General features: G+C 47.4%; 2 protein-coding genes across 2 annotated transcripts in view; one reads left to right on the top strand and one right to left on the bottom strand.

The window, feature by feature from the left end:
- The window catches only part of LOC126409124 (transcriptional activator Myb-like), a 23,345-nt gene extending 14,069 nt beyond the window's left edge, over positions 1–9,276 (top strand). The window contains exons 4-15 of the mRNA XM_050075062.1: positions 181–401; positions 1,422–1,614; positions 1,694–1,876; positions 2,635–2,742; positions 2,964–3,080; positions 3,169–3,287; positions 3,707–3,800; positions 3,928–4,017; positions 5,351–5,397; positions 5,464–5,593; positions 7,985–8,103; positions 9,132–9,276. Coding sequence (XP_049931019.1) covers positions 181–401; positions 1,422–1,614; positions 1,694–1,876; positions 2,635–2,742; positions 2,964–3,080; positions 3,169–3,287; positions 3,707–3,800; positions 3,928–4,017; positions 5,351–5,397; positions 5,464–5,593; positions 7,985–8,074 — 1,392 coding nt within the window. The 3' untranslated portion in view covers positions 8,075–8,103; positions 9,132–9,276. The remainder of the gene's footprint in view (positions 1–180; positions 402–1,421; positions 1,615–1,693; positions 1,877–2,634; positions 2,743–2,963; positions 3,081–3,168; positions 3,288–3,706; positions 3,801–3,927; positions 4,018–5,350; positions 5,398–5,463; positions 5,594–7,984; positions 8,104–9,131) is intronic.
- A 494-nt stretch (positions 9,277–9,770) lies between these two features.
- Positions 9,771–12,587, bottom strand: part of LOC126383198 (jouberin-like) — a 3,703-nt gene continuing 886 nt past the window's right edge. Inside the window, exon 3 of the mRNA XM_050033670.1 lies at positions 9,771–11,547. Coding sequence (XP_049889627.1) covers positions 11,331–11,547 — 217 coding nt within the window. The 3' untranslated portion in view covers positions 9,771–11,330. The remainder of the gene's footprint in view (positions 11,548–12,587) is intronic.

Raw genomic sequence — 12,587 nt, forward strand, 5'->3', positions numbered from 1 at the left:
GACTCTGAACTTGTTGGATGTGACTCTGGACTTGCTGAAGATGACTCTGGACTTGTTGGATGTGACTAAGGACTTGTTGGACATGTCTCCGGACTTGGTGGACGTGTCTCTGGACTTGCAGACGTATAGCAGATCTCCTTTATAAACTAATAGCATGTTGTGATGTCACTTCCTGTGAAGGTCATTGAGCTGGTTCAGAAGTACGGCGTGAAGCGCTGGTCGCTCATCGCCAAGCACCTGCGGAGTCGTAACGGGAAGCAGTGCCGCGAGCGCTGGCACAACCACCTGAACCCGACGGTGAAGAAGAGCAGCTGGACGCTGGAGGAGGACGGCGTCATCTGTCAGGCCCACAGGCTGCTGGGAAACCGCTGGGCCGACATCTCCAAGTTGCTGCCGGGCAGGTACATAGAGCCGTGGTTATCTCTGTAACTGACAGGGTTCTGATCCACACGTTTTTATTTTTATTAACTTCGGAAAAACATTTGGATTAAGATGATTTTAACAAATTAAATTCTGAGTTTAGAAAAATCATTAAACCGTTCAGCAGCTTCAGTCAGACAGGATGTGATGTCATCCATGTTAGAGTCACAGACTGTATAAATAATAGACGAAGCTCCTGTGACGTCACCCGTCGGTCTGTGGACTCACGTTCAGCATTTAGGCTGCTGCCATCTTGTTTTTTAAGTCTTAATAAAGTATAAACAGGTGAGTTGTATGAAAAGGTAGAAATGATCTCCAGAGTAGGGATCCGCTTCAAATGAATCTATATTTTTAAAGTCATTACTAAAAGTGTGTGTCATATAAAAACTAAAGTGATGGTCAAAGTTGTCACAGTGAAATTTAAGGTGTGCTGATGGATTCACGTCATCAACTCATGCATTGAGTAACATTACAAGTTAACGTTCCACCTTAAAAGTTGCCGGCAGTCGGCCCAGTGAATGAAGTTATTTTTTCTCTTTCATTTTATAGTTGTAGTTTANCTTGCCTTCGACTGACTGAGTGAATAAAGAGCGACCTCAGGAACCAGCGAAGGGAAACTGTGCTGATATTCAACCAGCTGTGTGACATCACAGTGTGTGCAGATGGACGGTGTTCACCTGGAGCTCATCTGCACACACTGTGATGTCACACAGCTGGTTGAATATCAGCACAGTTTCCCTTTAATCTGTTGGTCTTATGTCAGGACGGCGGTGATGTGTTCAGTGTCACTGAGGTCGAACGTCAGCTGTCTGAGTCATCCTTCAACACAAACTGCAGAGCCTCTGTTTGCTCCTTCCATCAGTGTGATAACATGCCTTCAGGGGGTGCAGTAGGTGACAGTGTAGGCTTCACCCTCGCAAAGGGGCGGGACTTAGCAAAGGGTCATCTGTGTCAGATTGAGTCACCGCAGTAACATTTGTCTTGGGGACGACTCTTCTCAGGACAGATAATGCCATCAAAAACCACTGGAACTCCACCCTGAAGAGGAGGGTGGAGAAGGAGGGATACCTGCAGGTCCTACACCTCCACAACTCCTGCACCAGCTCCTCCAACACCTCCTCCAACTCCTCCTACTCCACCAGGCCAGCATCCAGGACCCGCGGCCCCCCCGGCACAGCCAACATCTCCACCAAGGTCAGCATCCACCCACCATCCCATCATCCACCCATGATACCAGCAGTGATGATGATAATAATAATCCTTCCTCCAGCAGGCTGACGGTGTGTCCACTGTGAAGGACGAGTCCAGCTGCATTTCCTGTGGTCAGAGTGTGTGTGGGTGCCATGGCAACCAAGCCCACCTGTGCTCCATCTGTGTCCCCGCCCCCTCCACCTCAGGTTACAGCTCCTCTCTGAGCATGTGCGAGCTGACAGCGCCCATGGACCTGATGGAGACGGTACATTAGCTTTTTCTCTCACTTGAACACAGCTGAAGCTTTTATTTTGAAATGTAGCTGTAAGTATGGTTTTAGAGCCCTCGGCGCCGTCTCTCAGGCTCTACACAAACTTATCAGTCATTTCTCTACAAACAGAGCAGGTGATTCAAACAGGTCAAAACACTGAGTAAAGCAGGGTCACGTTAAAAATCAGTGTTTCTCTGAAGCTGTGTGTCGGTGTGTGTGTGCTCCTACACCACCTGCTAATGTGCACTCACCTGTTTTCTCTGGCAACTTAAGATCCAGACGCTCAGGAGGTTTTTACCAGGAGCTGAATTATTGTCTCAGAGCAGCTGATTTACACCAGGATATATATCATTATCATATCATGTATAGCATGATATCATCATCGAACAAACAGACTCATCTTCTTCAAACAGAGGATCTAATCACAGCTTTCCCACGGTCATGGAAAACCTGGAATAGTCAGGGAATGTCACAGTCACTTTTTCCAGGCCTGGAATTCGTTGTGTGTAATGAGACTAATCCTTAGGTGGATGATCTTCCACATTATGTAACGACGCTCTGATGTTTCCTCCCTGCGGTCCGTCTTGAGCTGACGTCATGACATCATGACTAAACAGAGTTTGAGTCTGGAGTGTTTTAAACCACCGCACAAGAAAAACAAATCTTTACTTCAGGTCCTTGAAAAGTCCTGGAAAAGTGAAACTGTGAGGGGTAAATATGACACTGAGACGTCTGACCTGATTTCCTCACAGAACCCAGAGACCTGGAGCTGTGGCCCAGAGGAAGTGACATCATCGCTGTCCACCTGCCTGTACAGACAGGACGCCGACCTGTCAGTCATCAGTCTGAGCACCAGTTATGTAAGACAACAAACACTGTGACATCATAACCCTTCAAACATTATGTCCCTTCACACAATGACACAATCATCAGGCGACGCTCTGCCTTCATCACGTCATCGCTCAGTGTCTCCAGAAAATGTGTCATGTTCATCATGTTTGTTCCTTGGATTATTAATCTAATCACAGGTTAGTAATATAATCACGTGTCCTCCACAGTGACATCAGTGTGTTGTATGAAGGTTACAGGTTTGAAGGAGCAGCTGGTGACCAGTGAGGATGGAGCCTCCTTGTTAGACTCCTCCTCCTCCTGGAGCAGAGGCAGCAGGGCGGGGCCTCTGACGTTCTCCCCTTCTGAGGTGAAGACACGATGCTGCTGCTGTTGGTCTTTAACTGTCCGTCTGATGTCTGATTGTCTTTCTGTCTGTCTGTTCTCTCTGTCTTCAGCTCTTCAGTCTGTGCGGTGTCGAGGATCTGAAGTTACAGCATCCAGCTCTCACCTCCACCCCCGTGTGTTCCCATAAACACTCCACCAACACCAACCAGGGCGACTCCTGCAGCCACAGGTAGTTTCATATGTTTTACATCAGCCATTCTCACACAGAGGTGGCGCTATAGAGTCTCTTCTTTACGGCACCTTCACATGCTTACACAGAACCAAACAATGACATTACACGTTGTTCCAGTGTGTGATTACAGACAGCATGATGACATCACAGAATCAAAAGAGGCGTGACCTGTAACACAACAGCGTCGACCTCTAGTGTGACATATATCATACGTGTCAGCAGCTCTTTATAAACAATAACAATGACATCACATGTCAATAACAATCATTTAGCGTAACTGTTATATGGCGGCTGATCTTGTCCTCTGCTCGGAGGGTAAGGAGCTCCTGTTAGCTGCTAACTGCTAAAAGCTGCCAGTTTTCTTGCACAGTGCTGGTTGAAGATCAGCACAGTTTCTCTCTAACTGCTGTGTTCAGGACGCCCTCAGAGACCAGGGAGAGGGTCAGAGCGCTGTGCACGGCAGCGCCTCAAACACCAACGCCACTGAAGATCAACAAGAGAGAAGACGAGGTGAGAGGAGACATCCTGCTGTCACACTGTAAACACTCACCTGTCCCCTCAGTCCTGGAGCTGTCTGCTCTGTGGTGTGTGTGTGTGTGTGTGTGTGTGTTTGTGTGCGTGCACGTGTGTGGTTCAGGTTCCAGTTTGTTCAAGCAGAATGATGAACGTGACGTGGGAGGAGCCAAGTGTGGATCCTGACAGTCAGCAGTCCAGCAGCAGCTCTGAGGTCAGACACACAAACACATCTGCAGCATGTCGACAAACTCAGAGCGACCTGAGATCCCTCCCAACATCTCACATATTCAACACGACCTCGTAAAGTTAGCGTAAATGTTTAAATATAGGCGACCACATGAACAGCACGCAGCTCATACCTGAAGTTCATGTGTCCATCAGAACAAAATCCAGGTCAGACCAGAAAGTCATGACAAGATGAAACTATTCACAGTGTCGCAGAGAGAAGTTTCAGTAGACTGACCCATCTCAGCCGGCAGATGATGTCACCTGGTTTTAGAACGTAAGGCACGTCAGCCAATCAGCTTGTAGCAAAGTCAGCTGGTCAGGTGAGTTACGAGCTGTCGGCAGACGGCGCGTTCGCTGCTGTAACTGACAACAGCCCTCCATCCTCACCGACCCAGAGTCCGTCTCCTTTCAGTCCCCGCAGCTGTGGACACGTGTCTCGATGTGTCGTGTTGGACGGTTGGTCGCTGCTGCTCACTGTGTGTGTGCGTCACACACTGACTGATTAATCTGCGCTGGTTATTTCAGTGACTGTGAATACGGTCCATCTGTAGCTCAGGTCATTGATTTCTGTGTTGGGAATTGGGACAGCCTTCACGGAGTGTTGTGACCACCATGAGACGGCGTATCATCTCTAGTCAACAACTCTCTGTACTTCGTTCTGATTTGCAGCTTTTCAGACTTATTTTGTGGCTGAATATAATTTGTAGCTTCTTAAAATCTGAATGAGGATAGTGATAGTGAGATACTGGCTACAGTGATGAAACAAAACCAGCATCAGATGGACTGTATTCATAATCATAACCAGCGCCAATTCATCAGTCAATGAGAATGTGTGTGTGGGCGGGGCATAAGCACATACAGCCAGCAGCAGCAGAGACCCACCGTCTGACACCGGCACACTGTGAGGACAGAAACAGAGGGCTCTGTGGGGACGGAGCACCTGCTGCAGCAAGCCAACACGCCGTCTGTGGTCATTTTGACTTGACCAGCTGACTTCACTACAAGCTGATTGGCTGTTGAAACAGGTGACGTGCTTTAAAACCAGCTGCCGGCCATTTGACCAGCTGAGTGTCAGGTGACATCATCAGCCAGCTTGAGTCCAGCTCAGACCAGCCAGTTCACACCGCTGACACTTTTCTCTGTGACGTTCTGAGATGGTTTCATCTGGTTGTAAATTTTTGGTCTGTTTAAAACGAAGAACCTAAACAGCTGATCGTCTTGTCACACACAGAAACATTAAATTCAAAACAAGTGTGTCACACTCTTGAGGACGTCTCCTCTGAGGAGACACCTTCATGGGGACTTCTGTCCTTCAGGTCCAGGGAGAGAGTCTGCTGAGCTCCATCCTGCAGGTCCAGAGAGAGTCCAGCTCCACCTCAGTGGTCCAGAGACAATCCAGCTGTGTCCCACAAGTCCAGAGAGAGTCCAGGTTTGTCTCCAGCTGTGAGGAGTTTGGCTGCTTCCCGTTGGACGGACGGACAGAGGTGTGGTGGTGTCAGCAGTCGGTCACTTACCTGCACTCTCCTGAATGTCCTGCGTACAGACTGAACCCCTTTGAGGTGAGGACTGACCACAAACATTCTTACTCCTTTTCCACCAACATGGAGCTGGTTCTGTTCTGGTTCCTGCTCCTGGTTTTAAACCGTTCAGAGCATTAAGAGTAAAAATAAACCGGTTCAGAACCTGAAGAGTGGGTTCTCAGCTGGAACCGAACAATGACAGGTTCTTCTTTAACCTCAAGTATAAATGGTGATGACATCAGTGGGCGTGTCATATTTGACAGGTTCGACAGAGAGGACCAAAGTTTGCAGGTTATCAGTTTGATCTGAATTTTTCCCACTGCTGTTTACCTCTGTTGGCCACGCCCTCTGTTGATGACACGTCCTTAATTACAATAAAACTGGTTCACTGGATCGCATCAAAGTTCCAAGAGTCCAGTTTAAGAACCAGTTTAAGAACCAGAGCTGGTTTGGTGGAAACAGGGTTTTATAATGTTCTGTCAAGAGTGTTCTCAGGTTCCTCTGCTGATCTTCATGTTGAGTGAATGTATCTGCTGACAGGTACCGCCTGACACATCCTCTTCCTCCATTGTTAGCACAAACGCACATGTCCTGCTGGCACCAGCACCCACCAGAGAACATGTGGATTAATCCACCACTGAAAATAGTCCCCAGAGTCACTGTGTACTCCTGTTAGTTTGATACAGACTCCAGCTGTGAGCAGCTGTCAGAGGACATCACTCATCAAACTATAGATCTGGGTTTTTTAAGATCTTCAGGGGGAGCCAATGAGCTCAGAGCTGAGAGACAGACAGGAAGTCAGACAGGAAGTCAGACAGGACAGAGGTGGTTCCCACTGCTTTTCCTTGTCCTGCCCTCCTGTGCTGTGATTGGCCAGTACTCATCACGTCAACATGTTGAGGGTGGAGATGGTTAGTGTAAGGACAAAGAGATCATGGTAAGGGTGGGACATACCATCCATCCATCTTCATCCATCCATCTTCATCCTCTTATCTGAGGTCAGGTCTCGGGGGCAGTAGGCTGATCGAAGTCATCCAGACGTCCCTCTCCTCAGCTCCTTCTTCCAGCTCCTCCTGGAGGACCCCGAGGTGTTCCCAGACCAAAGGAGATCTATAATCCCTCCAGTGTGTTCTGGGTCTGCCCCAGGGCCTCCTACCAGCTGGACCAGGAAGATCCTGATCAGATGTTGAACCACCTCAACACGAAGGAGCAGCGGCTCTACTCCGAGCTCCCTCCAGATGTCTGACTCCTCCCCCTATCTCTAAGGCTGAGTCCAGACACCCTACAGAGGAAACTCATTTCAGACACTTGTATCTGTGACCTCATTCTTTCAGTCACAACCCAGAGCTCATGACCATAGGTGAGGGTTGGGACGGACGTGGACCAGGAAATCAAAAGCTTTGCCTTCCAGCTCAGCTCCCTGTGAACCACGACGGCACGGCGCAGCACTTGTATCACTGCAGAAGTCGCACCAAACCACCGATCCATCTCACGCTCCATTCTACCCTCACTGTGAACAAGACCCTGAGATACCTGACCTTCTTCTCTTGAGGCAGTAACTCTCTCCAAATAAGCCACCGGTCTCCAGCAGAGAACCATGACCTCAGACAGCATCATCTGAGGCTCTAACATGAAGCCAAAACCTGCAGTTCCTCTAACGTCCGCGTCGAAATCAACATGTTTACAGCCTGTCTGGTCTCTGGAGATCATTTCTACCTTTTTATACAACTCACCTGTTTATACTTTATTAAGACTTAAAGTTACACATCATTAAGGGGGCGGGGCCTCTTTGAGTGACAGGGTGTCTGCTCACAGTAGATAGATCCACCCCTTCCTCCTCCACAGCTCCACCCTCTCACCCAAATATGGTCACTTCTGGCTCCAAAAAAGAGAGATAAAGATGGCAGTAGCCTAAATGTTGAATGTGAGTCCACAGACTGACGGGTGACGTCACAGGAGCTTCGTCCATTATCTATACAGTAAATGGACCTGCACGTGTACAGCGCCTTTCTAGCCCTCTGACCACTCAAAGCCCTTTTCACACTACATGTCACATTCACCCATTCACACACTGGTAGCCAAGGCCACCATACAAGGTGCCGACTGCTTCTCAGTACCCATTCACACGCTCTCACACTCCGATGGAACAGCCATCAGGAGTGATTTGGGGTTTAGTATCTTGCTCAAGGATACTTTTTTCTGATCTTGCGCTCTACCCTCTGAGCCACAGCCGGCCACAGTCTATGCCTCAGATCGGGCGGTGCTGACTCTCATCCGGATGGCTTCACACTCACCCCAGATCATGCTGGAGGTCAGTGTGATGAAACAGAACCACATCATCTGCCAACAGAAGAGATGTGGTTCCCTTTCTTTGGTGTAAAACCTGTGATGATGTAAACTGAGCCTTCATGTGTTGGTGTCATGTCACAGCAGAGCGAGGACTTACAGGTGCTGATGTTCGGGAAAACAGACGACCAGATGACTCTGACAGAGCAGGCCCAACTCTACGTGGAGCCCTGATCCTCCTCGACCATCAGGACCATCAGCTGGTGAGTCACAGTCATCCTGTGGTTTAATACTCCTCCCTCTGAGGAGAGGACGGCTTTACAGTAACAAGAAATACCTCCTTAAAGACATGTTTCACTGCTGAGACGACGGTCCTCTGTCCTCCTCCTCTCCCTCTGTCCTCCTGTCCTCCTGTCCCTCTGTCCCTCTGTCATTTGGACCCTCACAGTTGATCAGGAAAAAACGTTTAACCTCAGGAAGAGACAATGAGGACAGATCTGTCCTCAGGATGGACAGAGGGACAGAGGGACAGTAGCTGTGGTAGAGAACAGATGAACATAATAAATGTACAGTGATGACACGATGAGACATAAAGAGAGACAGAGACACAGGACAGACAGTGATGACAGCACATACAAGGACATTAATGTTAGTCAGAATATAATGATAATAACAGTAACTGTGGTACAATATGTTGTTAGTACACACACACACACACACACACACACACACACACTGATCAGGTGTAACATTGTGACCACTGACAGGTGAAGTGAACATGGATCATTTCATTATAGTACAATGTTCTGCAGGGAAACCTTTGGTCCTGGTATTCCTGTGGATGCCTCTTTATGGACTCCCCCCACCTAAACACTGTCATAGACCAAGTACCCCCCCTCACTGCAGCAGTGGGGCTACTGGTCTGTAATGGTGTGTGTGTGTGTGTGTGTGTGTGGAGCGTGTCAGGCAGCATCCACATGAATGTCAAGACTCAAGGTTCCTCTGAAGAACACTGCACTGTGTCAGGATGATCCGTGTTGTTCACGTCACCTGTGGTTCTGATGTTCTGGCCGATCAGTGTGTGTGCACCACATTACGCTGGACGAGGACTCCATTATCAGGAAGTCAACTGTTGCTACAGACTGAGGGGCGGCCATGTTGTCTCTTCTGTGTGACTGATCTCTGATTAGTTGGAGACTCATTCCACATGATCAATAATCATTTCTCTTTGTGCTGTGACAGAAAAACAAACTGGAATCATCCATTAATGAGTTTCACCTTTTTATTTTAGGCAGGTATCATCCTCATCCTCACCCTCACCCTCATCCTCACCCTCACCCTCACCCTCATCCTCACCCTCACCCTCACCCTCATCCTCATCCTCATCCTCATCCTCATCCTCACCCTCACCCTCACCCTCACCCTCATCCTCATCCTCATCCTCATCCTCATCCTCATCCTCACCCTCACCCTCCACCCATACTGTTCTCAGCTTCGGAGCGTCTCATCTCTCTGCTGAGTCGACGTGTCAATCATGAGTCAGCAGTTTCATCAGCCTTGCAGTCTTTATTGATTTATTTAGCAGTTTCATGTTTAATGATTTTATTTGATGTATTTTTCTTCAATTTTAACAAAAATATTTTAAAACAAACTTTTTAACTTTTTTCTGTAGTTTTATTGACGATGAATTATTTTATAGATTTTAGATTTTTAAATGAACTTTGATGAAACTATATTTACACATTTATTTTATTAATGTATTTATTTCTTGAAATAATCGATAAATCTTTTTTGACACAAAGACACTGGATTTTAAACAAGAACAAACATCTGAATTTATTGAATGTTTGCACATGAACTCTGAATATTGATCCTAATTTATTGCTTTATTTATTTTATATTTCTTTCATTATATTTTATTTCTATTATTTATTTATTGTTTGAAATATTCCTTTATTCTTTTTTTTTTTTTTTTTAAAGGTGTGAAAATAAATAAATAAATAAAATAAACACCAGTGAGGACGACTCAGGGTTTAAACTGAACACTTTATTAAAACAGCTGTGCAGTAAAAACCAGCAACTCAATACGTTTCATTTCCTGTTGAGAATCAATTAATGACCTCATCAGACTTTTCACTGCTGCGAGACGCCGTCTTCACGCAGGGTTTATAACATTCAGCCTGTTCTGATCAGACAGAACACAGACCGCAGCTTCCTCGTGTCATCGTCAGGTCAGAGGACTCGACCTGCCGAGTCACAAGTCACTTGGATGTGACCTGACATCAGTCCACTTGACGAGGGCGGTGTTTACCCAGGAACAGCTGCACGCTTTGAAGCCAGTTTGACAAAATGGCCGAACGGTGGAGTTACAACTTCCTGCTGTCATGATGACGTCATGGCGCCGAAAATCCATTCAGTCCAGGAACACCGGGAACGTCTGGAAGCGCCGCAACACGACATTATGTTATCATTCAACTTAGCGGAGCGCTAAACAGGAAGTTAGCCACGCGACCGGAGGAATTCTGTGGTGTGGCTGCTCTGTGGGCCCCATGACGTGGAAGATCCACGAAATTTTACCTCAGGAGGTCGAACTATTTTTGCTATTTTGGTTTCATGTTGCGGTGAGCCGCAGGCCTTCAGGAACGCCACTCAGCCTCACTGCGGCCACTCGCCGTGTTACGGTGAAAAAATCCCTGCAGCCTAAAAATCATTTCCCCCATGAACCTCCATCATAAAGAGACGTCTGAACTGTGGGCGGGACGAAGTTTTGATACAGGGAGGGTTTATATTTTATTTCCTCAAGCCGAGAAATTTTTAAAAAAATCTGCAACATCATCACGATGTAAAGTCTGACCTGAGCAGGAACTGGTGGGCGGGGCCAGCAGGAGAGACACTACTGCACATGTTCAGTGGGCCACACACTGCAGAGGTAAACCTGGAAGCTACAAACGTTTCAGCGCCAGGCGAGCGGTGTCATTGGGATGAATAGAAGCCATGTTGGATCATGTGTCCAGGTGTTTTTATACACCGAGCGACAACGATAAGAACGTGGCCCCGCCTCCAATGAAATTTTGTAGATCCCAGGATAGGGAAGGAACAGTCCGGCTTACTCTGCTTCTGACTGGCTCACCCTGACATTCTTACTCTGACCAATCCAACCAACGAAGGCAACACGTGTGAGCCAATCAGAGGGAGAGGGGGGCGGGTTGTTCCTGCACTGTATCCAGGTCTCGTTATACATGCGGGCACTTTGTATGTGCGAGAAGAATTTGACAAAAATAGAATTACTGTTGTTTCAAAGGAAACGACCGAGTGGAAGCTGCGAGCCGACTACGTGAGACTGTCAGTGACTGAAACAGCAGGAGCATGAGAGCGATCTGTCCGCAGCTTCCTGATCCGTATCAGCCGGCAGTCACTATCAGCTGTTTCCATGACGATCTGAACGTGTCCGGGTGTCAGAGAGCTGTGACTCCTCACGTCAGTGTTCAGTTTAGTCTGGCTGGAAGGCGACATTGATGGAGCCGGTGTCCGGGGGAGGGTGGGGGAGTTGGGGGCAGCTCTTCCTCCTGGACTTAGCCAGGACGCGGTGGAGGAGGCTGGGGGAGCCGTGAGGAGGGGCTGCTGACCCCCCCGCCGCTGAGGGCCCGTCGAGTCCCAGCGGCCGGCGGATGCTGCTTTTCCTCAGCAGCTTGGGAGTGCTGCGACCACTGCAGGAAAAACAGAATAAATCCATTTGAGCTCGGACGTGATCCACAGACAGGAAGTGAAATCAGCTGATCATACGACTGAAGAATGACGAGTGTGAACATCCCAACATGATGCAGTCCTCTACAATAATGTAAAATATAAATAACTTTAAAGTTCAGCGCAGAATTTGTCAGGATGTGTTGAAGAATATTGGAACAGTTAAAACTTGACGCAGTGAACAAAGAAAAATCTGCAAGAAGTAGAAATCTGTTAAAAACAACCTGAAACTGAACCAATAAAAAAAAAAAACCTGTCGTCTTGAACATTAAAGCTTCTGTTTCCAGAACGGTCAGTGACGTCACACTGATCAAAGAACGCTGTATAATTATTAATGAAACATTTCTCAGCAGTGACGATGATGAGCCGCTCCGCTGTTTATTTTAATTCAGCTCAAACTCAGCTACGAGTTTGTTTTTTTATTTTGTCAGTTTAACAGTCAAAAGCCGCCAGGAGCCCGAAGTACGAGACAAACGACACAGCGACTGAAAACCGTCAGTGATAACGACTCCAAACACAAACAGCAGAAGAAGAACTTCCAGTTCTGTTAAAGGGAAATTTCGGTTTATTTCAACCTGTCTCCTATCGTCCTAAATTTGTTTCAAGTCACTAGCGACATAGAAATAATAGTTAGCATGTTAGCCGTTAGCCTAGATACAGCCGGGCGCATAGTAGCGCCAGACCTGTTAAAACGTAAGTGAACGGGCAACCTTCAAGTGCAAAGTTAGTCCACTAAACAAGCTTTTTTTCCACAAAGACCGCCTCATATCGTTAGGATAAATGTCAGAGAACATATAGAAAACCACATGTAAACGAGTTGTCTTACCTTACCGGTGTGCTGCCATGTTTGTTTACCATCTAGCTCTGCTTTCCAAAGCGCGGCCGAAATATATCTGGCGAGCTCTAGATAAAGCCCAGCTGGATACTACTCCAGGTGGAGGTGTCTCGTCCTCGGTCACATCCAGACCTTGAAAATAAGGCTGCAACCGGTCCCATTCCTTGC

The sequence above is a fragment of the Epinephelus moara genome, chromosome 21 (assembly GCF_006386435.1).
Source record: "Epinephelus moara isolate mb chromosome 21, YSFRI_EMoa_1.0, whole genome shotgun sequence".
NCBI lineage: Eukaryota > Metazoa > Chordata > Actinopteri > Perciformes > Serranidae > Epinephelus > Epinephelus moara.